This window comes from Xiphophorus hellerii, chromosome 6 (genome assembly GCF_003331165.1).
Source record: "Xiphophorus hellerii strain 12219 chromosome 6, Xiphophorus_hellerii-4.1, whole genome shotgun sequence".
Classification (NCBI taxonomy): Eukaryota; Metazoa; Chordata; class Actinopteri; order Cyprinodontiformes; family Poeciliidae; genus Xiphophorus; species Xiphophorus hellerii.
This window is the reverse complement of record NC_045677.1, coordinates 8374436-8401412: the sequence shown is the minus strand read 5'-3', so window position 1 is coordinate 8401412 and position 26977 is coordinate 8374436. Positions and strand designations below refer to the sequence as shown.

General features: G+C 42.9%; 2 protein-coding genes and 1 long non-coding RNA gene across 4 annotated transcripts in view; 2 read left to right on the top strand and 1 right to left on the bottom strand.

Annotated features, from left to right (window-relative positions):
• The window catches only part of rem2 (RAS (RAD and GEM)-like GTP binding 2), a 56015-nt gene extending 50049 nt beyond the window's left edge, over positions 1–5966 (top strand). Inside the window, exon 5 of the mRNA XM_032566154.1 lies at positions 3790–5966. Coding sequence (XP_032422045.1) covers positions 3790–4112 — 323 coding nt within the window. The 3' untranslated portion in view covers positions 4113–5966. The remainder of the gene's footprint in view (positions 1–3789) is intronic.
• A 2861-nt stretch (positions 5967–8827) lies between these two features.
• LOC116722291 (uncharacterized) lies at positions 8828–11655 on the top strand. Its single transcript, XR_004339737.1, has 3 exons — positions 8828–9460; positions 9547–10083; positions 11546–11655. It is a non-coding gene; the product is annotated as an uncharacterized LOC116722291 (long non-coding RNA).
• Positions 11474–21535, bottom strand: nop9 (NOP9 nucleolar protein). Of its 2 annotated transcripts, none has more exons than XM_032566516.1 (12): positions 21431–21535; positions 20692–20965; positions 19518–19754; positions 19059–19271; positions 17573–17680; positions 13577–13718; positions 13292–13484; positions 13072–13212; positions 12875–12994; positions 11970–12182; positions 11779–11884; positions 11474–11691 (listed from the first exon to the last, which is right to left on the bottom strand). In XM_032566516.1, the coding sequence occupies exons 2-12, from the start codon at positions 20927–20929 to the stop codon at positions 11537–11539; spliced, it is 1866 nt and encodes a 621-aa protein (XP_032422407.1). In that variant the 5' UTR covers positions 20930–20965; positions 21431–21535; the 3' UTR covers positions 11474–11536. The 2 variants fall into 2 exon arrangements, with proteins under 2 accessions (XP_032422407.1, XP_032422406.1); XM_032566515.1 differs by lacking the exon at positions 21431–21535 and adding an exon at positions 21131–21152.
• Positions 21536–26977: the final 5442 nt, after the last annotated feature.

Here is a 26977-nt window from a genome sequence, read left to right as displayed (position 1 = left end):
ACTGCATTGAAATCCAAAGAAACCTGACTGTTATTTCCTAACGTACGAAAAATAACTTTATTATTTCCCATAATAAGATCGATAAAGAAGGACTTTTTAAGAGAGAACATCTATTAATGTTCATTGGATCTCCTCTAGAATGCATCAAACATGCAGTGTGTATTATTTTTGAAATTTCCAAAAGAGAAAAAGAGCCAATTTTTTTTTGCCTCTGCTTCCCATTTCTCCACTTTGACTCATTTTAATATTTTTTCAGCTCATAACTGCCTTTTTAGCTCCCCTAAGCTAACAGGCTATTCCAGTAACCATTCAGTTTCTTGCTTATATGTTGCATCATACATTTGTATCATGTAGATTACACTTCAGCTGCTTAAGGAAAATAGATGAAAGAAGCAAGTTGTATGACTGGATTATTTGGTATTTCTAATCTAATTATTAATAATGATTGCGCCTCAAACAGTTTTACTCTTCATAATAAATGAACATGGGTCCAGGATCTTTGGGTGTTTTTAAGATTATAAGGTGAGCATATGCACAAATTACAAGCCATTGGCAACATGGGAATGTGAATTGACCAAGTGTATCATACTTGGACAAAGTGTAGTATAATGCAACGTTGCTAAAAACAAGCTAAATAAGTTTTGTGTTACAGTACATATTCAAATGTTATTGCAATTCACAAAGTTATTCTCCATTTTTAAAGCTTCATTATTTGATTTAACGACAAGGATTTATTTATATGAATTCCCCCTTGTAAAATTTTCAAGAATATTGTCAGATGGCTCTGGCATTCGGTGCATGAAACTGGGTATAGTCAGTGATGGCATAGTTACTTTGAAAAAGTAACTTTAATCGGATAACTGATCACTCCTTAAAAAAGTAACTTAGATTACTCATTACTTGATTTGGAAAGTAACTAAGTTACATTTAAAGTAACTTTTTTAGTTACTTTCAGCAGCTGCTAACAACAACGCTCTGCCACCTGTGAAAATTACATTGAGCTTTGCCAAAACTTAATTGCAAGTTATTTTATAAAGGTAACATCAACAATGTGTCTCTACTTTTAAGGTTGAACTGAAGGGGAGATTGTTTAATGGCTACAACAGTACAAAAAAAAACTTTTGTAATTTGTGCGCGTTTGTGTGTGTTCAACTACTATCTGGAAAACTATAAATAGGATTTTAACCCCCCCCCCAGCATCCAGGTTCTGCGTTACGGCTCTGTGGTTGCTGTCAGAGCGCACCGCGCAGAGCTCCTCCTGCGGCTCCACAATTTAGATGGCTGCTGCACAGATTTGTGACATTTATCTTAATATTCATAATTATAATGGCGTTTAGTTGCGCAACTTTACGGACACGTTCATTCGTGGTTGTTTTCACGTTTATTGCGATGTTCATATTAGTCTCGATGTTTGCAGTTTGTTGTAGCACAACGCGAAGCTCGACGTCATTCACAGCAAATATATTAACTTGACATTAACAAAAACACAGCAGGATGGATCACCTGGGAAACGATGGACAGGGAGAGTCTGACTAAAACGAATTGGAGGTCAGACAAGTTCTGGGGTTTATGTCTGCTTATTTCCAAGCCCAAAAACAGCAACCAGCGACTCATTAAATCTGTAAGCGACTTTAGAAAAAAAAAACCAAGCCGAAAGTTGCTTATAATAATTGGACTTGGCGACGGAAACTCAAAATAGTTTTTCCTGCAACAAAATGCCCGCCTCCCTCCTCCCTCCATTGTTTTTGTTTCTGTCGCTGCTGATGCTGTCGCATAGAAACGGCGATCACTGGACAAGACACGTAGAGGAAATAAAATTAAATTACAAAAGAAAATAGTAATGCAAAGTGGTTTCGATAAGTAACTTTAGTCGGACTATTGGATTTGAAATAATAACGCGTTAGATTACTCGTTACTGAAAAAAGTGGTCCGACGTCAGTAACTGAAATCACTGGGTATAGTTTACAAGTTGTGTATTTTTATGAAGGGAAGCGCTTGTTTAATCTCCCAGTATGATATCAGACAACACGTTCGTAGAAAGATTGAACAGCAGCTGGGAGATAATGGACATTTCAGGATTGCTCAACATTTTTAAATATGGTCAGAGTAAACCCCCCCCCCACCACCTTTCATAATTGGTGCTTTCAAATACTTATTTAATATACTTTCTTTTTTGCTGTTCTGTTTTTATTCCATTTGAGTGCTTCATGGATTAACACAAAAAAATGGTCTCTTTATAACACCCACCCACAGTTCATGTAGGGTTGACCTGTTCCATCTGCCACCCAAGTGTTACCCTCTTACATTCTTATACCTCATAGTCACTGTGAATTGGAAAACTAATAATAATAGTGCTCAGTACAAAGCAGCTCCCCTCCCCCCCCTCTCTGTTTAGAGGAGCGGTGAACTTAAAAGCACACGACAAAAAAAACAACAAAAAAAAGCAGAAAAAAACAGTCATTTGTCGTGACAGTGTAGCCCATTTGTTGCGAGATGATCTGTATCTGTCAGCTTTCCTTATCGTGGTGGTTTGTTTGACCAGGCTCAAAAAGCCTCTTCCAGCTCAGATACACGGGATTGTCAACAAAACCCTCCGTCACCCGTCCTCATCCGCCGTTTACACAGGAACCATTTTCCCTATCTGAGGCGCAGCAAATAGATTTCACCTTATGCAACACATACAGGCAACATTAACCCTGTGCAATACTGACTGCTTTGCTTTGTTGTTGTTGTTGTTTTTTGATATTTATGTCTGTATGTGATTAATGCAACGGGGTGTAGAGATGCATCCAGCTCACAAGATTGGAATGATAGACAATATTGGAGTCACGAAAACAATGATGCTAAGTCTAATGTGCTTGTCTAATATTTTTGATATAATCATAAAAAAGACAATTAGACATTGCGATGTCAACTTTTCTTTTGAAAAAAATTAATATTTGTCTTTTTTTCTGATATATTGACATTGATCCTGTTTTAGTACTAAACTTCAGCCTCTTCACTTAATGCATGCTCTCTGAAAGAAAGGCAACAAGCCAAAACACCCAAATCTCTGTAGCATGATTTTAATGTATTTTTTTTATTAAAATGAAAAATAAAGAAAGGCTTGAAACTGAGCCTTGTTGGACTCCTTTTTAAAGTCTTTAGGAAATTTGACTTATGACCATTTGCGAAACTAATCTTACTTTTTTTTAACAAAATAATTATAAATAAGTAAATACATTAGCAACAGTGGTTTACGGAATATGCTCAGATCATAAATAATGAAAAATTATTGTTTGTCGTGTACTGGGCAGAGGTAAGCTCAGCTTTATCAGATTAGTTGAGTTCACGACATTTACACCAGAATTTGGGAGTCAAACTTCCACGAAAAAGACTCAGTGTATCATCCTTTCCTTCACAGTTTCTACATTAAACTTCAGATGCACAATACACAGTTCGATTTTTTCTCAAGAATCAAAAACCTCATTCTTGCAAAAAAAAGAAAAAGAAAAAGCTGTTACGAGACTATTTGTTACAATGAGGTGTGACAGAAGTGACAGATACTTCTGTGGAGATTGAGTCTGGCAAGCAGCAGCTGATCTGCAGGTATTACCAAGCGGTAATGCATATCACACAGCGGGGAGGAACATTTATGTGCCACCTTCATGATCCTAACATTTGTTTGATTTCCAACTGCTGTCTCTAATTGGCATCTGCAGCTGCTGCTGTGAGAAACTTTGTCTTAATGAGCAGCAGGTTTCTAAAACGAGATCCGTCCTCCTCTCTTTGGTTTTCTTCCCCTTCCAGAGGCCCAATCCAGCGCCATGATGTTCGACTGCGTCTACCTGGAGCTCTCCGCCTCTTTGGAGCACGGCACGAACGAGCTGCTGGAGGCGGCGGTGCGGAGCGCGAGAGGGGACTGCGTGGGCCCCGGGTGGACGGACGGCGACCCGGCGGCGGGACGCCGAGAGAGCCTGACGAGTCGCGCCAAGCGCTTTCTGGCCGGGCTGGTGCCTCGCTCGTACGGGCGCGACCGGGAGCGTGGCCGCTACCGGGAAATGAGCCGCCACCGGGGCAGCAAGATCTTCCGGCAGAAGTCCCGGTCCTGCCACGACCTCAGCGCACTGTGACCCGCGAACACAGACAGAGACGAAAACACACTCCACATTAACACAAAAATATAACAAACTGAAAGACTTTTTTTCTTTAGGAGGCGGGTGGGGGTTTGTGAAAGACAGAGCAGACAGGTGAGAAGGAGAAATCGGATGATGTGCAAGAGGTTTGATTACAGGGTGAAACGCGGGATGACAAGGGCGAGAAAGATGAGAGGTGAATGATTACAGCACATAGCCTCGGATGGCAGTGAACCATCAGCGAAGGCAATTTTGGGACAAACGGATGAGGAGGTGGGCTGCCTTTCAACTCCAGGTTTCGGTGAATCAGCGAACGCTCATTTACCTGAACGGATCGAGAGAAAGAAAATCAGCAGCAGAATCAAGGTGCCGATTTTAAAGCCTAACCAGACCGACGGACGGTTGAATGGCGTCACAAACACACACCCAGGTAGCACGCACTAATGTAGAGACTTACAGAATTTTATTATATTTACTTGTTAAAAACAATGTTTTATAGCATGCGTATTAGCACAAGCTAACCCTATAGGTTTTACAGTGCCCAGTTTCGTGACTTTACAGTACCTCAGTGGCCAATAGCAAATGCACAATCCCAAAAGTGTTTGAAACAACGCCAACCCAAAGGCAAGACTATTATTACATGTCCACATGTAATCCACCATTTTTCTGTCCGCACTGCTGTTGAGGGTTTGTTTGTTACCAAACCACAACAGTTACTGCAATCAGTGAGTTCATCTCAGACTTTTATATACCAGGCTAACACATCAGCACTCAAGCCATATTGTTGCTGAATGCACAGCGGGCAGCCAGCACAGCGAACCCTTTACTGCAAGACGCGAGGCGAACGATGAAAGAAAAGGCAATAGCGACTCTTTGAATGACGCTGAGTCACGGGCCACAGGGAGGCTCTTGGAGGATAAACGCGCAAAACAAATCTACCTGTGGCTGTTTGATGTTCTCTCCCTGTTTTATTGTTTTGATTTTGCTTTTTTTTTTTTTTTTTAAAGTTACCTGTTGGAACTTCTAAATGTGACTAATTTCTTCAGGGGTTTAGGTCCAGAGGACGCTCTGTGAACGATGCCGAGACATCTCCTCTAGTGTGCCGGCGTCGCCGACACACATCCCCGCTCGTTTGTCACCGTCCACTGAGCACGCTCATCCCCTCCACTGGGAATAAATACAGTTTGGTTTGACATCTTTATGAGCGTTTCTGTGATGTTTTTCAAAGGGTGTATTATGAAGCGACAGCAGCCGTTTTACCCAGGTGAAGGAATTAAACGCCTTTGAGGTCCGGTGAGACCTCAAAGGACCTCACCGCTCTTATGTAGGGCAGAGCAGCAAAAAGATGCAGTGTCAACACAATGTGGGCTGACTTAAATTGTATACTGGTTCAGGAGGGGCGGAAATATGAATGAGTTTATATCCCGACTTCAAGATAAGCAGTGAAATAAATGACCTATTTATTTGTGGAAATTCTTTTATCTACTTTGGTGAGATTCTCCACTTTTTCCTTAAGACCCTGACCTTAAGCTTTTTAAATTCAGCTGATTTTTAAGCTTGAAGTTTTTCATAAAGTATTTATTTAAAAGTTCTATGATAAGGAGCAAGTTTAAGTGTCCATAAGAAGTTCTAAAAAAAAGGGGGCTTTCACAAATTAATCTGGTTGAAGTGAACAAGCATTGCTTTGAGCCCCAGTATCGGTACTTAAACCAGTTTAACAGTTTGCTATGTTCTAAACACAAACTTGAATACATATTGTGGATTTTTTATTATCATCACAAAATAGTGCATGGTCATGAAATTAGAAAAAAAAAATGGTTTTCAAATATTTAAATAAAAATCTGAAAAGTGTGGTGTGGATCTGTCAGAGTCAATACCTAGTAGGACCACCTTTTGCTGCAATTTAGACATATTTTGGCCTATGTCTCTACCAGCTATTGGCTATTCTGTTTTGCAAAATAACTAATGGGATGGAAAGCATGTGAATATAAATGTTCAAGTCTTGCCACATTTTTCAATTACATTTTGGTCTATTGACTGGACTTTTATCTAAACGGTTCCATTGTAGCTCAGGTTGAATATTAAGCTTTTCCTCCCGAATTTCTTTTTGGACCTCTAACAACTTTTCATTCCAAATGGCTCTGAATTTAACCCTATTCACTACGCCATCACCTCTGAGCTTTTATTTTGCTTGTTCTCTTTCAAGAGCTTTCCAGATTGGTTTGCTCTTTTTACTGATCGAACGGACGGCTTATGAAGGAAATGGTCTACACTAGATTTCATTTCGCGTCAGACTCGGCTTTGTTGGCCAGGTTGGCGTGCACACGCAAGAAATTTCTCTTCGGCTTCGCACATCCACAGCATCCCGGTTATTTACAAGATGTAGAAGACCCGCATCACTTTTCGAATTTTCATTCGTACATTTTAATATCCTTAAATATCCAAAGAAGGTCCCGACCCAAACTTTGGAAACCATTTTGCTCCTAAGCTACAGAGCATCAATCTAACCACACAAGGTGTGAATCACATAGCCACTATGTTAGAGTAACCAATGCCGTCAGCTATTTTCATGTCCTGCAGATATGGATGGGACGACAAGTTCTGCCTTTGGCAGAGCATGCTAAGCTGGTGAACCTGTCTTGTTAGCGTCTTGCTAGCTTAGCATCAGTTATCTGACCGAGCAGTTTGATTCCCTCCCAGCTTTACTCTGTTTATAACTGATATGGCTGAATAACTCTGACATTGTGAAGATTTTTAAAAAGCAGGGATCTATAAAGATGTTACGGGTATTGGATAGTCGATAACTTGCTAGCAGAATGTCACTGCTAGCATGTGAACTCCAGCTAGTTTCTTGTGAGCACAGGACCAACACAAAATCAGATTCCTGCCATTTTAAAGCTACTTTTGGTAATGCAGACCATTTCTAAATATTTAAGCTGATCTGTAAAGTTTAAACGATCAGTGGAGGGGGAGGGGTCACTAATGTGACGCCAATTAAAGCTGAGGCAGCTTTTTAGTACAAGTAAGAAAGTTCCTTAGGGACCCGCTACACCAGGCGGGACCCCAAGTTCACACATCATCCAAATCCCATCACAAAGACAATAATCTACAGATAATTTACCTGCTGGTAATCTCTCAACAAAAGTTCAACTTGAAATATCTGAGGGAAGCGTCTGGATGTGTATACTCTATTTTTCTCTCTCTCTCTCTCTGAGACGAGATTTGTAGCAATCGCCACAGTTATTACTCACTTCACTGCACACATATGAAGTTTTCTTGTAAAATTACTTTTCCTTATTTCGCTGGCTTTTTGTTGATGTGGGCTCTTGGCAAGAATCACAATTGTGATCCATTTATTAATTGCTTTTTTTTCCTTTCTCTCTCAAATGACCTTTTAATATAAAAGCATCACACGAGGAGAAAAAGTATGATCAATAACATGAGATTTTTTTTACTTGACCAACACAATGGCATCAAAATACTTCCCTACACTGCAATAAAGGCTGGGAGTAAGGTAATAACATTGCTTCGCTCGTGTGCCTTTATTAGTACGACAGTCGAAAAGCTAGAAGTACTCATGCAAGGTGACAGAGATTGATGGTAGAGAGCTGACGGGAAAGAGGATGAAGCTAAGACCTCGTTCACATGGAAACAATTTTAGGTGTATCCACAAAAGTTTTTTTTTTTTTTTGTCATTTTGGTGCATCCACATAGAAATTGGCATCTTGGCAGAGAAGCTATTCATTTTGAAACTGGGTTCCAGAGTGGATAAAATTCAGAATGCCGGTTTTATGTTTCACTTTCACAAATAAACATGGCGCCCTTTGGTGTTTTTTGTTGTTGTTGTTGTTCTCTGGCGACAGCAAAGATATAACATGCTCCTCTCAGTTTGTCTAAAGCAATGGTGTCAAACTCATTTTGAATTTGGGCCAAATCAAAATCATGGATGCTCTTAAAGGGCCGGCTGTGCCAGGATGTATTGATAAAACCTGTTCACAAACTCTTAAAATATCAATTAATTCTTAAAATGAAATAATACTGCTCAACGCTTTTCTAGTGCCTCCAGGATTTCGTGATCCTTTTTGTAATTTTTTTGCAATAAAATTCAAAGTGTTTGTGGTACTAATCTGGGTATATTTACGGTAAATGTGACTTTTTATTACTCGCCGCATAGACTATAATCTGACATCAATTAAAGCTGAGGCAGCTGTTTAGTACAAGTAGGAAAGTTTTTGACAATTTTTGAGAAAAATCTGAAACAAAAACTCCCAATTAGCGCAAAAAAGTGCGAGGATTTCCCCGATAATTCTCAAGAGCGTGGAGGGTCTGATTGATATAATTTGGCAGGAAACAAATAAAAGCTGCATTGATTTGATTGATAAAATAATATATTTAAGCACACTTAGCGTTTAGTCTAGAATCTAGAGGGCCACATAAAAAGCTGCGGCGGGCCGAATTTGGCCCACGAGCCTCGAGTTTGATGTAGAGGAATCACACAAGAAGACCTTTAAAGTCAACAGAGAAGTTCAGACTTCCTGGAAGTATCTCTACTTTACAAAACTGGCAGCGATATACCCCAAGTTACTATAAAGTTGTTTTAATCTACACTCCTCCCCCATTTTTCTTTGTTAAATACCTTGAAACAATAATTATTTTCTTCCATTTAAGAGTTATGTATCACATAACTGTTTGTGTTGTTTACTCATGAAGAGCTGTAGCTTGTGCTCCAGAGTCTGGATTTAAAGACAAATCACTCCTGTGATGTTTGGGGTATTGCTTTTCTACCTCTGAGGAAACAACGCGCCGCAGCTAAAAATAACTTTGTAGCGTTTGTTTACTTGAAATGCCTCCGAAATTAAACTTAAGCCTGATGGATTATTCACGGTTTAAGATTTGGATTTGCTGAAAGCTTAGAATTTTAATTTTATTTTTATTTTGCATAATCACCACTTAGGTTCAGAGCATGAAATGTGAGCTGCTGTTCTGCTCACACTGGGGTTTTTATTTACTCCCCTTCAAACGCAACATAAACACACCTCATTTAGAGTTACCAAAAGAAATAAAAAATATATTATTGCAAAAACAAAACAAAAAAAATCTGGTTACACATTTACTCCCTAGGTGCAGCAGCCAGTCACGGGAGCCCGTCAGACGTGAGCAGTCCTCGGGTTCTGATGCTGGCGCGATCTGGAGTGGACGTGCTGAAGAAACTCTTTGAGAGGAATAAAAAACTGGCAAAGAAGCGGAGGGGTTGAAGGGAGGGAGCGAGTCAGACGGAGAGACGAAGGGGTTGGAAGAAAGCTTTGAGGAGTAATGGTTGCTTGGAGACTGTTGTCAAGGAGACAGTAAGTCCTTTGGCATCTGAAATGTCCTACATTTATGTTGATATTCAGAAGGAAGAGGGGGTTTTTATTTTATTTTTTATTTTTAGGTCCGATTTCACTTTTTAACCCCTCGGCTGTGCGGGGTCCACGAGATGAGGTCAGACGGAGGATGACTCCACGACCTAGAAGACTCTGCTAAAAGGAGGGGGGGGGGGGGGGGGGGCGGAGGTTGGAATAAAACAAAAGGTTTTCATCACACTTAAAACAGGTCAAAAAGAAAAAAGAGGGGGTAAAAAAAAAACAACCCGTCAGATAACAGCAGCCATGTGACAGCCCTGCTGACGCCCACAGGAGGGGAAAGAGGAGGGAACGGAGGGGGGGGAAGATATGACAGAATTTGTTTCCGTGACACCCTATCGGCGTCTCAAACTGTGACAGATATCCTCCCTCTTTGTGTTTCCCTGACGCTGACTCATTCAGTGGGCATTTTCTGTGGTTCTTGGGCAAAAAAGAACACTTCATGCGAGCAAAGGGGGCGCGGAGGCAGAGGGAGAGCTCAGGAGACTCAAAGCCACCCACTGAGTACCACTGGAAAGCCTGTTGAAGTTCCTCTTCGGCTTCCACCGAAGACAAGACTATTTTCGGTGAGCACTGTGCATAGCTAATGAGCTGCATGTCGCTTTCCTTTGGGGAGGGGGAGGAGAGGCAGGGGCGGAGGCATTACCGATGATGGAGGAGCAGAGTTTGTAAAGAAAGCAGACCTGGAAGAGGTGGAGGGGGCGGGACCCATCTGATTCGGTTTTCTGCTCATTGTGGCCCCAAAGGTCATTATTCCCCGGCTTTGCCTGAGCGCACAGTTACAGCGACAAAACAGCGAAGGGAAGCCTGAACCGTCGTCACTGATTAAACTTAGGTTGGTGGAAGCAATGATGAAAGCTACGAGTTGGGATGAACAGTGAACAGGATGAAGCCTCACCAAACCGTTCTCCACTAATCTGGATTTTACAGCAGATGGAAAGTTGAAGGGATGTCTATGTGCTTTGCCAGAATAATAACAGAGAGCCATCAGAAGATTAGTACTCATGTTGTAAAAGGCACGTATGAGAAGTAAAAAAAAAGAAAAAAAGATAAATAAAAAACTATGTCCCAAGCTTTGAACATCCCTCAAAGCACAGCTCAATCCATCATTCAAAACGTGGGACTGCAAACATACCAGGATGAGCATCACCACATAAACCTACATGCCAGGCAGTGAGAGCGTTAAAGGAGAAACAAGCAACTTTGGAGGAGCTGCAGAGATCCCCCGGGTTGGACAAATTGTCAGTAAAACGATATATAGACAGAAACTCAACTATCTGGCATTTTAATAAGAGTGGCCGTAAGAAACTTCACTTTTGCAGTTTTTAACGAGTCAGTCAGAGGGCGCTGGTCAGATGAGACCAAAATGGTGCAAGGCTTAGAAAAGGCTAATGTTGCTGAAATGGCCTTGTTAAAGTCTAGACAACGAGGAATCTTTCAAATTATGGTTTACAACCAGTTGGATGGAGCTTGAATTATGTGACAAAACAAAAAGGAACGGGCAACAATGTCCGTCCATAGATGTGCACGTCTGGGGAGATTAATATAAATGCACACAATATTTCTGATTCCCCTTTGTGCTGAATTATCTTACATAAAATCCTCACAACCAAATGCAACAAAGGACATGTTACATTTTTTGAAAATTACTGTATGACACAGTGGCAACAAAAGCCTCCCACTACAATCAGAAAATAAGCAAGCACTGACATACTGTATATTCATAACAATGCTTATTTGTAACAAGAATATATATTTTTAATTTTGTTTAAATATTTTCCTAATTTTAGTATCTTTGCACCAATGGGAATCAAGTATCAGCCATAACCACAGTGTAGCTGATGAAGTATGAGGACAACCTCACCATACACGCACCTCTAGTGCCACCTACAGGCTACATCTCTACTAGCATCGAATTGTATATTAAAAATCTAAAATCAGCAAACGAGTCAGAAGTAACATTATACATATTTATTATAAAGCAAATAAACACTAAACAATTTTACTAATTTTGACTTTTTATTCCAGAAGGTCGCTGAAAAGTTTTCGTTTCTTGGACTCTCCCGTCTGGATTTCCTGCCAGTGGGCTCTCCTGTGGACAAAGTGGGAGAGGCCGAACTTCGCCCAAACGTGACGAGCGAACTGATCGGACCTCAGCTTACTTTCGCTGGGAACTGGAAGAGAAGGACGGGAAAGAAAGTGAAGAAGTGAACAAAAAAACATAAATAAAACTGAAAGCGCTAAAAAACCGTCAACGTTACCAAGCTCCTGCGCGATGCTTTGCCTCTGGCTGACCGCAGCGCTGTTCCACGCGGCTTCCAGGACTCGGCTTCCGAGCCTGGAGCAGGCCATCTGCACGTACTGGCCCTGAGAGGAGAAACGGCGTTTAATTTGCATTTCTGAACTTTAGTGTTGGGTTAACCCAACACTAAATCCAGCGAACATGTTGTACCTCCAGTCTCTTGAGGATCTTGCCCCTGCCTTTGTCACTGGATGTGGTGATGAGGGCCTGCAGGACGTGGCTGCCGGAGGGGTCGGAGGCCATGGTGAGGAGGTCGGCGGGGCTCAGGGTGCGCAGGCTGCTGAGGAGGTGAGAGCGCTCCTTAAACCTGGCCAGCGCTTGGACCAGCCGGGAACCGTGGTAGCAGATGGAAGTCAGCGGAACCTGAAATACGACAATGAAAACAATCTGATGTGGCGCCGGGGGGGGGAAAACACGCAAGATGAGATGTGTCACCTGAACTTCCTCAGAAAGTGGAAGTTACTGAAACAACACCAATGTATAAAACGGGATGAAGATCTTGGAGGGAAAAAAAAAAAAAAAAGTCTTCTTCAACTTAATATTTTCATTTTTATCATTGTTCACAACAAAGAAACAACAATGCGGGCGTGGAGTGTCCTGGTTAAATTTATTAGGGGAAAATAGACTTGAGTCTGTTAAAAAAAACAACAGCACAGGTTTTCAGTTAGTAAGAATTTTATATGGAGTTCCCCAAGGTTTGTTACTGGGGTGTTTTTCTTTTCTGCATATTTTCTTTCTTTGTATTTTCTTAAACTGCCACAATTTTACATTGCTTACAGATGACACAAATCTATTTCGTTGTGAATACGATGTAACTCAACAACTGCACGTAATATTAGTTAGTCTAATATTAAATGTATTACAAATCTCACTAAAACAAAATATATTGGCTTTTTTTAACGCAACTTTAACTGAACTTGTCAACTTCAACTCAACAACTTTGTGCTGAATAGTGCTGAAATGTAAAAATGAAAGAGATTCTTTAAGTATTTAAAGACAGGAAACTAACTAATAAAAAAAAACCAACCCAGTAACGTAAAGAGTTTGCGGTTTACCTCTTTCTGTGTGCTGCCCTCTGTTGCGTCAGTCTGGTAATACACCTCATAAGTGAGCAAGGACATAAAGAGCGGCAGGCAGCAGACATGTCGAGAGCCGGGCTCGGCGCAGTGGAAAGACTGAAGGGAAACAGAGCTGGCATGATGGAGGAACTCCTTCGTATTTGTAGCAGGACAAAACGTTTTGGGAGGCTCACGTTCAGTAGGCACCGCATCATGTCGTCCTGCTTCTCGCCGCTTTCTGCGCAGCTTTCCGCCAGCTGGACGATCACGCCCATGTGACCCGCGGCCAAGACGGCCTCCACGCCCTGGACCAGCTCGTCGAACAGCTTCGGGAACTGAGGACGGGAAAGCCGTCAAGCGGCGAACTCTTCAGTCCCGTAGCTCCACAACAACAACAACAACAACACCGCCTACCAGTTTATGCTCGGCCGAGGCGGCTGTCAGCCTCTGGACGGGGAAGTTGGCGATAGGATGGAGGGCGAGGTCAACCAGACTGCCCTTGAAGTGGCCTTTGTAAAGGTCACGGAGAAGAGATTTGTGGGATAGCTGGATGATCGTCTCTATGAGGCGACTGGAGGCCTGGTCCTTCAGGAAGACCAGCAGCGGACTGTAGGAGACGAGTTAAAATGGTGTCCAATGTTATACCTCTGCTACAATAACCCTTACAGAAAAAAAACCCATAAACAAAACACCTCTAACCTGACTCCGGGGGCCGAGCTGCGGCTGCTCAGGTACTCCATGGTGCGCTTCAGGAGCTGTTTGCACAGTTTGGGTCGTTTTCTGTGACACACGGTCAGCATGGTCTGGAACACGGCACTGGCAGCTCCATCTGTAACGCTCACTGAAGGACAAACAGATGGAAAAACAATTACAATGGAATCCCAACAGAATACGTACAAGCTAGTTTGTGTTTGTGATGTGACAAAAGAGTAGGAAGACTTGCCTGAACTGTAAGTAAAACAATCCGTACGCGTAATATTTAAGTAGAAGACAGCTTCTTTGTGCCCTGACATTTCTTGTTAGTACTTGCAGAGGCTTTACTGCCACCGACTGGAGACTAATGGGAAGGCATGAAATCTGCTGCTGGCCATTTTAAAAGAAATAGAAGAAGAGTTGAGGTAAACACACCAGCTGTACTTTATAAAATAGTTTCTTCGGACAGTAAGGGTTTAGGTAAAGGAAGCTTAAATCTCTGCAAGAGCATTAGCAAAGAGGTTTATTGACTACAATCTGTCTTTTTACTACTGGAATGAAATGGTTGTGTCAATATAAAAATACTGTAAATTCATTCATTTAGTATTTATACTTCGGCTCTGCTGTTTTCAGATCTCAACAGACAGCGGCGTGAAAACCACGGGATTAAACGTCAGCAAATGGTTTCATCACTTCTTTTGAATCTGATTAATATTTCCTTTCCCACGGCAACATCGGCTCCTTTATGCCAGCGCAAACCGTTCATTTTACTGTTTTAAAAATAAAAACACACGTTTTATAGTCGATATCAGATTTTCCAGTCCATCCATCCATCCATCCATCTTCTTCCGCTTATCCGAGGTCGGGTCGCGGGGGTAGCAGCTTCAGAAGGGAGGCCCAGACTTCCCTCTCCCCAGCCACTTCTTCTAGCTCCTCCGGGGGAATCCCGAGGCGTTCCCAGGCCAGCCGAGAGACATAGTCCCTCCAGCGTGTCCTGGGTCTTCCCCGGGGCCTCCTCCCGGTGGGACGTGCCCGGAACACCTCACCAGGGAGGCGTCTAGGAGGCATCCTGACCAGATGCCCGAGCCACCTCAACTGGCTCCTCTCGATGTGAAGGAGCAGCGGCTCTACTCTGAGTCCCTCCCGGATGACTGAGCTTCTCACCCTATCTCTAAGGGAGAGCCCAGCCACCCTACGGAGAAAACCCATTTCGGCCGCTTGTATCCGCGATCTCGTTCTTTCGGTCATGACCCAAAGCTCATGACCATAGATGAGGGTGGGAACGTAGATCGACCGGTAAATCGAGAGCTTCGCTTTTTGGCTCAGCTCTCTCTTCACCACGACGGACCGGTACAGCGCCCGCTTGACAGCAGACGCTGCGCCAATCCGCCTGTCGATCTCCCGCTCCCTTCTTCCCCCATTCGTGAACAAGATCCCGAGATACTTAAACTCCTCCACTTGGGGCAGGACACCCCCCCTGACCCGGAGAAGGCACTCTACCCTTTTCCGGCTCAAGACCATGGCCTCGGATTTGGAGGCACTGATCCTCATCCCGGCCGCGTCACACTCGGCTGCGAACCGCTCCAGCGAGAGCTGCAGATCACGATCTGATGAAGCCAAAAGGACCACATCGTCTGCAAAAAGCAGAGATGAGATCCTAAGGCCCCCAAATCGGATCCCCTCAACACCTTGGCTGCGCCTAGAAATTCTGTCCATGAAAGTGATGAACAGAATCGGTGACAAAGGGCAGCCCTGGCGGAGTCCAACTCTCACCGGAAACGAGCCCGACTTACTGCCGGCAATGCGGACCAGACTCTGACACCGGTCATACAGGGACCTGACAGCCCGTATCAAAGGGCCCGGTACCCCATACTCCCGGAGAACCCCCCACAGGGCTCCCCGAGGGACACGGTCGAACGCCTTCTCCAGGTCCACAAAACACATGTAGACTGGTTGGGCGAACTCCCATGCACCCTCCAGGACCCTGCCGAGGGTGTAGAGCTGGTCCAGCGTTCCACGACCAGGACGAAAACCACACTGCTCTTCCTGAATCCGAGGTTCGACTATCCGACGGACCCTCCTCTCCAGGACCCCTGAATAGACCTTGCCAGGGAGGCTTAAGAGTGTGACCCCTCTATAATTGGAGCACACCCTCCGGTCCCCCTTTTTGAACAGGGGGACCACCACCCCAGTCTGCCAATCCAGGGGAACTGCCCCCGATGTCCATGCGACATTGCAGAGTCGCGTCAACCAACACAACCCTACAACATCCAGAGCCTTAAGGAACTCCGGGCGGATCTCATCCACCCCCGGGGCCCTGCCACCGAGGAGCTTTTTAACCACCTCGGCGACCTCGTCCCCAGAGATTGGAGAGCCCAACCCAGAGTCCCCAGGCTCCGCTTCCTCAGTGGAAGGCATGTTGGTGGGATTGAGGAGGTCTTCGAAGTACTCTGCCCACCGGCCCACAACGTCCCGAGTAGAGGTCAGCAGCACACCATCCCCACTATAAACAGTGTTGGTGCTGCACCGCTTCCCCCCCCTGAGACGCCGGATGGTGGACCAGAATCGCCTCGAAGCCGTACGGAAGTCTTTCTCCATGGCCTCTCCAAACTCCTCCCACGCCCGGGTTTTTGCCTCAGCAACCGCCCGAGCCGCATGCCGCTTCGCCCGCCGGTACCCATCAGCTGCTTCCGGAGTCCCACAGGCCAAAAAGGCCCGATAGGACTCCTTCTTCAGCCTGACGGCATCCCTCACCGAAGGTGTCCACCAGCGGGTTCGAGGGTTGCCGCCGCGACAGGCACCGACAACCTTGCGGCCACAGCTCCGATCGGCCGCCTCGACAATGGAGGCACGGAACACGGTCCACTCAGACTCCATGTCCCCCACCTCCCCCGGGACGTGTTCGAAGTTTTGCCGGAGATGGGAGTTAAAGCTCCGTCTCACAGGGGATTCCACCAGACGTTCCCAGCAGACCCTCACAACACGTTTGGGCCTGCCAGGTCTGACCGGCTTTCGCCCCCACCACCGGAGCCAACTCACCACCAGGTAGTGGTCAGTGGACAGCTCCGCACCTCTCTTCACCCGAGTGTCCAAGACATACGGCCGCAGATCCGATGAAACGATGACAAAGTCGATCATCGCACTGCGGCCTAGGGTGTCCTGGTGCCAAGTGCACATATGGACACCCTTATGCTTGAACATGGTGTTCGTTATGGACAATCCATGGCGAGCACAGAAGTCCAGCAACAGAACACCGCTCGAGTTCAGGTCGGGCGGGCCGTTCCTCCCAACCACGCCCCTCCAGGTCTCACTGTCATTGCCCACGTGAGCGTTGAAGTCCCCCAGCAGAACAAGGGAGTCCCCAGGAGGAGCACTCTCCAGTACCCCCTCTAAGGACTCCAAAAAGGGTGGGTAATCTGAACTGTCGTTCGGCCCGTAAGCACAAACGACAGTCAGAACCCGTCCCCCCACCCGTAGGCGGAGGGATGCTACCCTCTCGTTCACCGGGGTAAACCCCAACGTACAGGCGCCGAGATGGGGAGCAACAAGTATGCCCACTCCTGCCCGACGCCTCTCACCTTGGGCAACTCCAGAGTGGAAGTATGTCCAGCCCCTCTCAAGGAGACTGGTTCCAGAACCAGAGCCGTGCGTCGAGGTGAGACCGACTATTTCTAGCCGGAACCTCTCGACCTCACGCACTAGCTCCGGCTCCTTCCCCACCAGAGAGGTGACATTCCACGTCCCAAGAGCCAGTTTCTGCAACCGAGGATCGGACCGCCAGGGTCCCCTCCCTCTGCTGCCACCCATCCCACACTGCACCCGACCCCTTTGGCCCCTCCCACGGGTGGTGGGCCCATGGGAGGGGGAGATTTTCCAGTCCTCTGTGCTAAAATGTTCTCTTTGTGATGGGAGTACAAAGAAGGAATTGCGTCAGCTATAATCCACGGAAAGGAAAAAAGAAAAGAGGCGAGTACAGAGATGGCGTGATGAAAGGCAGCTTACGATTAATATTTTCCATCAAGGTCTCGGTGAGGCTCTTCAGCTCGTACCAGAACGAGGTGGGAATCTCAAAGTCGGTCAGCTGGGGGGCCGCCCTGTGCTCTTTTACCCCTAATTGGAACCAGAACATCAAACGAGAGACACAGACGTGAAGTCAGACGTCCTGACTCAGCCTCCATCACATATACTGAAAAGGAATCAAAAGCTTTATTTCGTTTCTCAAACAGGAAGTGCAATAAAAAAATGTGGCCAGCTCTCTCTCTCTCTCTCTCTCTCAGAAAAAACAAAATAGCAAGCAATTGCTGCAATTTGCATCAAAACTCCCTCGCTGCTTCAATCGGAACACACACACACACACACACACACGTTATACAGATTTAGTTGCTGTGAATGACGTCCATAACCCAGGGACATCGTTATGTTTGGCAGGAATCAAACCAGCGGAGAGGAGACGTTATTTGTTAGTCTGGGCATGAACGGGCACTCTGCGGAGAAAAACTTCTGGTCGGGTAATTGGCCCGGTGTAACTCGTGCGAGGAACGGAGGAGCTTATAACTAGAGGGTACCTGGAGAACAGGGGAATTAAATGGAATTAAAGCCCTACTTTGAACGTCCAATTACTGCCTGCAAAGATGGGAGTGATTTGATTTAATTCACTCAGCAAAGTCACAGTCTGCATAAACAACATGCGGCATTTTGTGACACTTATTTTAAAAATGTCCTTGTTCTTTTACCGTACGCTTTGTCCACACTGAATTGGAACTTCTTCGTCCAGGCTGCCTCCTATGATTTTTTAAATCCAGCAGGTGTCACTGTTCAGCAACACACCAACATGGTCAACTAAGGATTCGCCCATATGAAAATATGAGCCAATGGCCGATAAGCTGACTTTTAGCAATATTAAATATATGTTGTTACACTTTGACGAAAAAAAAACAACAAAACAACTAATTTATTCACTTGTGATTTTAATTGAAACACCGCAATTGCAAAATTGTGTGTGTTTTTTTTACAGTTACATTAGCAGAATATCTTTACCAGGTCACACCGACAACTGAACTCTTCAGTGTAGATGCTACTATGAAGCAAAGATGACTTGAAGTTGACTATTTTCACTTCAGTAATGAAGTCAGGGAAGAATTTAAATTCAGCAGTAATCAATAATCTTCAATTCAAAAAGACTAATTTAGTTGAATGCCTCATATTTATTATCATTTTGTATTAGTTTTGAAATGCTTTAAAGTGACCGCGCTCTGCAACAGTGGTGCTGTCGATGACAGAAATAATAAATGACTGCTCAGAAACTTAAAGGGTGGAAAAACCTTAATTATATTGCTATATATAATTACACTACAGCTTTTTAAAAAGACATCTGGAATCAGGGAAAGTCCATTTTACCAAGACAAAAAAATATATACAAAAATCAAAAGATTAAGAATCGGTCACATCCACCTCTCACTAAAACACGTCAGTGCCTCTGTGTGTTCACCTGGCTGGGCTTCGGTGCGAGGAGGTCCGACGCAGCCCGCCAGCACGTGTAAAAGTGTGCGGACCACGTGCGAGCCGTGAACGTGTCCGATGAATTCTGAGCCGTTGTCTTTCACCACCTGACTTAAAGACAACACCTGGCTCTCCAGCATCCCAGCGCTTTCCTCCTCCTCCTCCTCCTCTTCTTCGTTGGACGGATCCTTCTGTGAGAACTCTACAACAGACAATCAGGACATGTAAACAGTCATTTATGTCTTTAAGGTCTTTTATTTGTGGAAAAAGAAATACAACATTTTTATCATCACACATGAACTAAATTTTAACCTATACATCGCCACATTTCTGACTTAGATCCTACTATGTTTTTGGTTACAATGGTGACAATTAAAGTCTTCATACAATTCGGAACAATTTTTTTTTTTTTTTTAAATAAGCAAGTAATCGCTTATTTCACACTTACCCTCCCACCTGGACATCTGTCTGAGCGCGCTCTCTACGACGTGGCCTCCACAGCGGTCGCATGAGACCTCCTTAAACCCTGCCCCCGACTCTCCGCCCAGTTCGGCCAGGACTTCCCCCACCTGGTCCGGGCTGGACAGCGGGAGCAGCCGCTGCAGAGTGATGCTTCCCGTCCGGTCGGTGGCCACCAGGCCGGCTTTGCCTTTCACCTCAGCGAGGACGTTCCCCACAAACATCTCTGTCCGATGTATTGCAAACATATTTATTTGAAATGCACAGCAATGCCACTGAGAATTCACACAAGGAATGATCAGTTTGGTGTCTTACCCAAAAAAGCTTATTTTATACATGCAAATTACATTTAATAGATACACTGGCTCTAAACCTGGTAAAATCCATTTTTTATTAGGGTGAGAAAAAAAAAAACACAACTTTTTCCACATTTAACCTAACACAGAAATGTATGGAGCTAAACTGGTGCCATTAAGCTTGTTCAAAAGACATAAGCTGACATTTTCTTCTTTAATTTTTTTAAAACTTTTTTTCAATTTAAAACTGAAAAGCAAAATTTAAGGAGAAAATAAAGATTTGACACTGAAAAAAAAATGTTCAAAATAATTTTTCAGATTCAAATCTTTATTTTCACTTTTAATTATCTTTCAGTATCAAAGTTAAAAACATATACATATATATTATTTATCTCTTTTTTTTAGTTTCAAAACTTTTTTTCAGTTTGATTTTTTTTTACAAACTTTATTGCCCCAATGTAGGTCCATATAAATGTACAACCTACATGGAAAACAAACAAATTCTGAGCCAATCATGTGTCAGCGTTAGGCCTCAGTTTTCCTACAGTTGTCCTCATCTCTTTCTGGATTTAATTTCTTAAAAAGAGGAGGGAAAACACCTAAGAAAGCATCTTAGATCCTCGGGGACTTGTGTTGAATATGTCCAATGTTCACGAGGTAAGAAATAAAACCTAAATCCTAACCGCTGTAGCTTAACTGAGGAAAATTAAAGTTGCCCAGCAGGTGTGTGAAGGACAAAGAAATAGAAATGTTTTCTCCGTATGAACTGATGTTATGTTACACAGAAAAAGTCACAGCATCTGATCTCCAGATGCAATTCTAACTTTTTATTTTCAGTTTCCCCGACGAGAACCAAATCCATCTCACCTCTCTCCTCATCTTCTTCAAAGCCTTCACTCAGTCGTTCCCCAACTCGGCGGAAGTAGCCAACACTCAGAGCATCCAGTCGCTTCCTGCCACCGTCTCCCCGAGGCTTTTGTCCTGGTTTTTCTTCTTCACCTCTGTTCTTTTTCTTCTTCCATTCTGCACTTCCTCCATCTTCAGCAGGGTGCCTCCTCTTCCTCACTCCTCCTTTCTGCAGCTGTTCTCCGTCTTTAGCCAGCATGTTAGGGATCTCAACACACGGCAAAAGTCCGGTTCTCTGGTAGAAGTGGGATAAAGAAGCATTAGCTCACTTTATTCAATATCTTTTCGACGTTTAAACTGGGATAAGTTCTCATAAATATGAGGCAAAGATTAGGCGTTATAGCTGGAAGAAGCCTTAACTTTGGAAGTAATAGTGATTTTAGCTACTATAAAAACCCACCATCAGTGTATTCTCTGCCTTTACTCAATCCATGCCGAATTTATCGTCGACAAAAAATATTAATGCTTCCTCTGAACTAGTAATTTATTTCGAGTTTCTTATAAAACTGATTAAATTTCCATAAAAAGACAGGGAGTACGGCTAAAACACAAACAGCACTTTGACCCGTTCTTGCTAGCCCGCTGCAACAAAACCGAAAAAGAGCGACAGCGAGATTTCTGTCAGAGAAAAGAGTAATATATATTTTTTTCTACAAAATAAACGTTTTATTTGAAGAAAAAGTGCAAAATGACGACTCACGTGTGAGACCTGTGAAGCGTCCTTCTTCCTCTTCTTCTGTAAAGTTCCTGTTTGTGCGCCTGAACAGTGGCCTAGAGCTGCAATACCGCCACCTACAGGACTGGAGGGATGATAGTAAATAAGAAGCTGAACAATGATATAAAAAGCCATTATTTTTCCATCTATGTAATTTTTAATCAAAGTTTCCTAAACAGTTAAATGATAAAATGTATTTCTTTCTTTTTCCTGTTCTAATGTCAACTCTTTCTATGCTAACATATGTATTTTTTAGGATATGACGTTGCGCTCAAGATTCCCATCTGGTCATGTGACTTATTTATTAAATCCCGCCTGGTAATTTGCTTCAAATTCAGAGATACGAGCTCATAAACTACAGCTTCAGCAAAAAAACAAAAAAATGTGAGGGTCAGAAAGGTCAGAGGCTTTTAAAAACAAACTTGTTGAAAGAATCTTATGAGGATTTTAAGACAAGTTAGTGGATTGTTTTTCCTTTTAATCTCAAAGAAGCTGAGCTGAGAGTCAATTGCTGTGATTTTTGTAAAAGAAAGTTGTGCAAGAAAATAATTATTTTAGGAAAGTACAGTCACACTTTGCTTCTAGTTGACCCCACCAGGGGGCAGTGTAGAACTCTTCTGGTCTATTGTTCCCTCTTAACCAGTGACTCCTCTTCATCCTGTCCTGACAAGACAGGAAAATGAGACGTGAACATGAATGCAGATGTTCAGTCAGTCAACCGACCAATCACGCACTATGTCAAGATAATAAAAAAAAAAGCAGAGGAAGAAAAAGAAAGAGCACAGACCACAGGCTCAGCTTTTAACCCCGCATGTGATCGCATCATGCTTTTGATATCAAACAGCTTGCACTTTCATTAGCAGCAAAAAAATCTGATGGGTGTGCCGGGTTCAATTTCAGTACAAAGCAAGCTGCTTTCTCAACTTACTTATCTACACCAAGCGGATTAGTGAAAAACAGACTTGTTAACATTTTATTTGTTCATTATGTTTCCTTTGTTTTAGTCTCTTTTAGTCATTTTTGTTGTTTTGGCAGAGTGGTACTGAAGAGATGTGGTCTTACTTTACTACAGCCTGTTTTTGTTTTTTTTTGTCCCCCCTCTCTGTGAGGTTAAGCTCAAAAGCATGTTTGAGACAATGACGCCATCAAACAAGCACTGGCAGCAGATCATGGAGGCCCCCTGCCACACTGGCAAATGACCCCGTTTTTCACAACTTGCTTCCACGGATTAGTGACGTACGTTATCCTTCTTTACTTACGGCTGACGTATGGGTGTAAGGTTCAATGAATCACAAGTAAGGCAATGCGAGATGTTGAAATTTGTAATGGAAATTTAAACGAAAGCAAAAAGGTTGTGACAGAGCAGGAATTTCTGAGTAGCTCTGATGATGTTTGTGAAAAATTACAACAAATCCTCAGATTTCACCGCTTTCTCTTCTTTAATCCTTTGGCTCACGGGCCAAAACGCACATAGATACTGATTTGAACGTCGTAAACACTTTCCATCCCTTGCGGAAGAATTCGTGCCCGCTGAACTTTTCCACAGTTTGCAATGTTCAACATATTTCCGTGGCCGTTTATGTCATAGGTCGACACAAAACGGGGCATATTTGCTAACTGAAGAGAAAATGATTCATGGTTTCGAAAAATTTTCACAAATAAAAACACAACATTAAAACATTGTTTTTAGGACCCTTTACTCTGATACCCCTGAATAAAATCCAGCATAACTAAGTGCCTTCAGAAGTCAGTTTGTAAATAGGGACCGCCGCCGATGTTTGAAGGGTTGCACAATTTTGTTACATATGTAACTATGTTACTTATAATGTAGAACAATTTAAATTCAAGCCTGTAGAAGGGGTATGAATACTTTTCTAAATGTCAAGTTTAGCAGAACAGGAATATGTTTCCACATATTCCTGTTCTGCTAAACTTGACATTTAGAAAAAATCAGCCGTGACTTTTAGATAAACCAGCCGGGTCAGACCGGACCGGACGACAGCAGATAACTGGCCATTTTATCTACTTCTGCCCAATACAATTGTCAGAAATTATTAATTAATAATGTATTTTGATAACAAGGTATGGAGTGTCTATTTAGGACACCCAACATTAGTATCAGTGATAGAGCAGGAAATAACTATAGAAGTAACGCATTACGTTCCTCTACTTTGACGTCATTCTAAGGTATTTAACTAACATCTGAGTGCTAGAGTATTGCCTTTTCCAAGCTGGGGCTGAAACTTTAACATTACCTTTAATTTTTTTTTTTTCTTGACAAATGCTGTTTATAGCAATCGTGACTCGAAAGAAATTTGACTTTGTAATTTGACGCCTTGAAATTGGTCTCATCACAACAATGTCTTTCCGTTATGCCGTATGCAGGCGATCTTAGGAGCGTTGGACTTTCCTCAGCAATGTGTTGCTGAGGAAAGACTGAAGCTGGTCAGAGTTGATGGTAGGATGTTACTTTAAATGGAAGGCAATCAAGGAAGAAACCTTATTGTTTCTAGACAAAATTGTTTTTTTTTTTTGTTTTTTAAAAAAAAAACCTTGTGATTTACTTTTGGAGTAGATCTCTTCATATCTAGATGCAAAAATTTGCCCGTCCCTCTGTGCAATTTCAGCATCTAGATAAATGGAAATCAACTCAAAACGTAAACTGGAGGTGTAATTTCAGCATTTTTTTTTTTTTTTTTGTAAAATATTGATTTAGAGGTACGCTTACAAAAATACACAAAGTGTTTTGGATATTTGTTCACACTTGTAAACACCATGTATTACTCTCAGCCAACTTCACTCTGCTACCACCTAGCTATAAACTACACTACTGTCTGTAGCTACAATTTAGCAAAGATGTAAAGAAAAACCTTTTCTTAGTTCTCTGCATATCATAACTCTCTTTTGTTTTCTCTGATTCCATCTGAGGTAAACTGACAGAGAAGGGTCTTGATTCACTTAGGCAACCAAAACTTATTTTGTGTTTCTTTTTTTAAAAAGAGGAACCAAAAGAACAAACGCTTCTTCTTTTATTATTCACACGCCTCAAAAACTATGTGAGTCATCCTGTCAATTTTCTTTCATTAACTCTCTCGTGTGGAACCAAATCGCAGAGTAGAGAACATCAACCCAAACTGAGACGGGGAACACTTCGCCAGAAACTGCCCATTTTCTAACCTTATCTTGCTCTCATGACTTGGTTCACATTGCTACGGGCTAGAATCTCTTTCAGGATGGGTGTGTGGGGCAGCCATGCAACGCACAGGAAGTCAGCTGCTGCTGAGCCCATGGCCAAGAGGGTGGATGTGAGAAAGATGAAAAGGCAAGGCGGGAAAGAGGTGCGAGAGAAGGCGGCAGGCTGAACTACAAAACAAAAAAAAAGAAGAAGCCTCGGTTCCATCCTGGCGTCGCAAGGCGGCATCAGGGCATCAGTCGCTCTTGACAAGATATGAGCTTGTATCTATAGTGTACATTACAAGATTACGATAAAGATAGGGAGGGGGCGAATTAGAGCTATTTCTCTCTGCTTGTCTGGATGTTTGCATGTTTTATGGAGCCGAAGTCGACGCCTCAAGCAGCGGAAGTGCATATTTTAAAACGACCGAGGTTGAGATCAAGTTCCCTCGAGGAGCTTTAAACACAAAAGACATTTATAACCTTGTGCCTTGACAAAGTATTTAGACCTCTTGAACTTTTTCACACTGCTGGATTCGAACCAAAAGCTTTGTTGTTTATTTGGCGGGTTGGTGGTGGTGGTGGTGGTGGTGGTGGGGTTATGAGACAAACCGAACCAAAGTTGTATTTTCACAAATGGCATTCATTTGGATTCATTCTCTTTACTCCGATGCCCTGAAATGAAATCCAGTGTATCTGATTGAGTTGGTAATAAACCATTTCCCTAATTACATAGTAACTGGGTCTCTATAATTAGAGCTTTTCTATGAAATCCCCGGAGGTTTAACGTAGACCGATAGTAAACAACCACCATCAATAAAACCAAAGAACACAACAGACAAGCTATGACTAAAGTTTTAGACAGGCTTAAGGCAAGGTTAGATTTTAACACAATGACCCTAAGCTTTGAAACTCTCACACAGCTCCATCTAAAATCGAAAGAGCAAAGGTTCAGCTGCAAACCTAATGTGTCAAACTCGAGGGCCAAATCTGGCCCACTGTATTTTTTTATGTGGCCCTCTAGACTTCAGCGGGACCCACAAATAGAACTGTCAGGACAACAGTGTGCTTAAATATTACTTTATCAATCAAATCAAAGCAGTTTTTTATCTACTTACTGCCAGATTGCATCAGTTAGTCCCTCCAGTTTCTTGCGAATTTTTGTGGAAATTTATGCAAAATCAACAAACTCCCACACTTTTTTTGCGCTAATGCAAAAATTGTGAGTTTATTGCAGATTTCTTGGCAAACATTATGAAAATCATCGGGTTTAACAGATGCTAACTTCCTGACTTGTACTACACAGCTGCCTCAGCCTTAAATTGGTGACAAATTGCAGTCCATGGTCATCACGGCGAGGAATAAAACGCTGCATTTACCATCGTACATATGTGCAATTATCGCAAGTGTTTCCAAATTAGTGCCACAAACATTTGATTTTTACTGCAAATAATCACAAAACCAATTGCAAAACCCCAGAGGGACTGATCAATGCGAAAAGATGGTCGATATAATGTCATTTTAAGAACTTATTAGTATTTTTAAAAGTGTGTTCAGGGGTCTTATCAATACATTCCGGCACAACCGACCCTTTAAGAGCGTCCATGATCTTGATTTGGCCCAAAATGAAAATGAGTTTGACACCCCCTGCGCTCAGGCTCCGGCTGGGAAGAGGAGCAGTAATTTCAAACACAGCCCAGAAGTCGATGGAGGAGGCTGGAAGAAATCCAGAGCTCTGTCAGGAGAAGCTGTTTAAATAAATAAAAGAAAAAAATACTTGAACATTTTAGTACCACAAAAAAGACTTTCAGAGGTAACTGTAGTAAAATATACATGTACTGGTAGTGGAGGATTGAGTGCAAATGCATGACAAACTTTTTAACCAACTGTAGTTTCCTTAACTTTTCAGAAAACAAACAAACAAAGAAAAAAATCAAACACAAACACTTTTTATTAATGGCACAACTTTATGCAAAAGCAGAGTAGTTTTTAATCACAAACACAGGGCGTTGTGAGCGGATACCCTAGTCCCAGATAAATCATTTGCACACCTGCAAAGCTCCCCTCCTCTGTTTGTGTTCGTCTCCGTAGCAACAGCAGCGGGCGTGCATGAATCAGTTTGTGTAAAGTAAGCCGTGAATGAACGCTGCAATCGACAAAACTGAGCAGATGCAGACACATATTTCCTCACACTACTGTAATCATCCACAGCCGTTGATGTCACAGCACTGATTCATAAAAAAGTAGGTAGGGAAATCAAATACGGCACGCCCGCTACATTTTAGGAATGTTCTTTTAAAAACACCAAAAAAACAGTTTAAATAGTGCCTTTACTTCAAGTAAGAATGATTCTTTTTC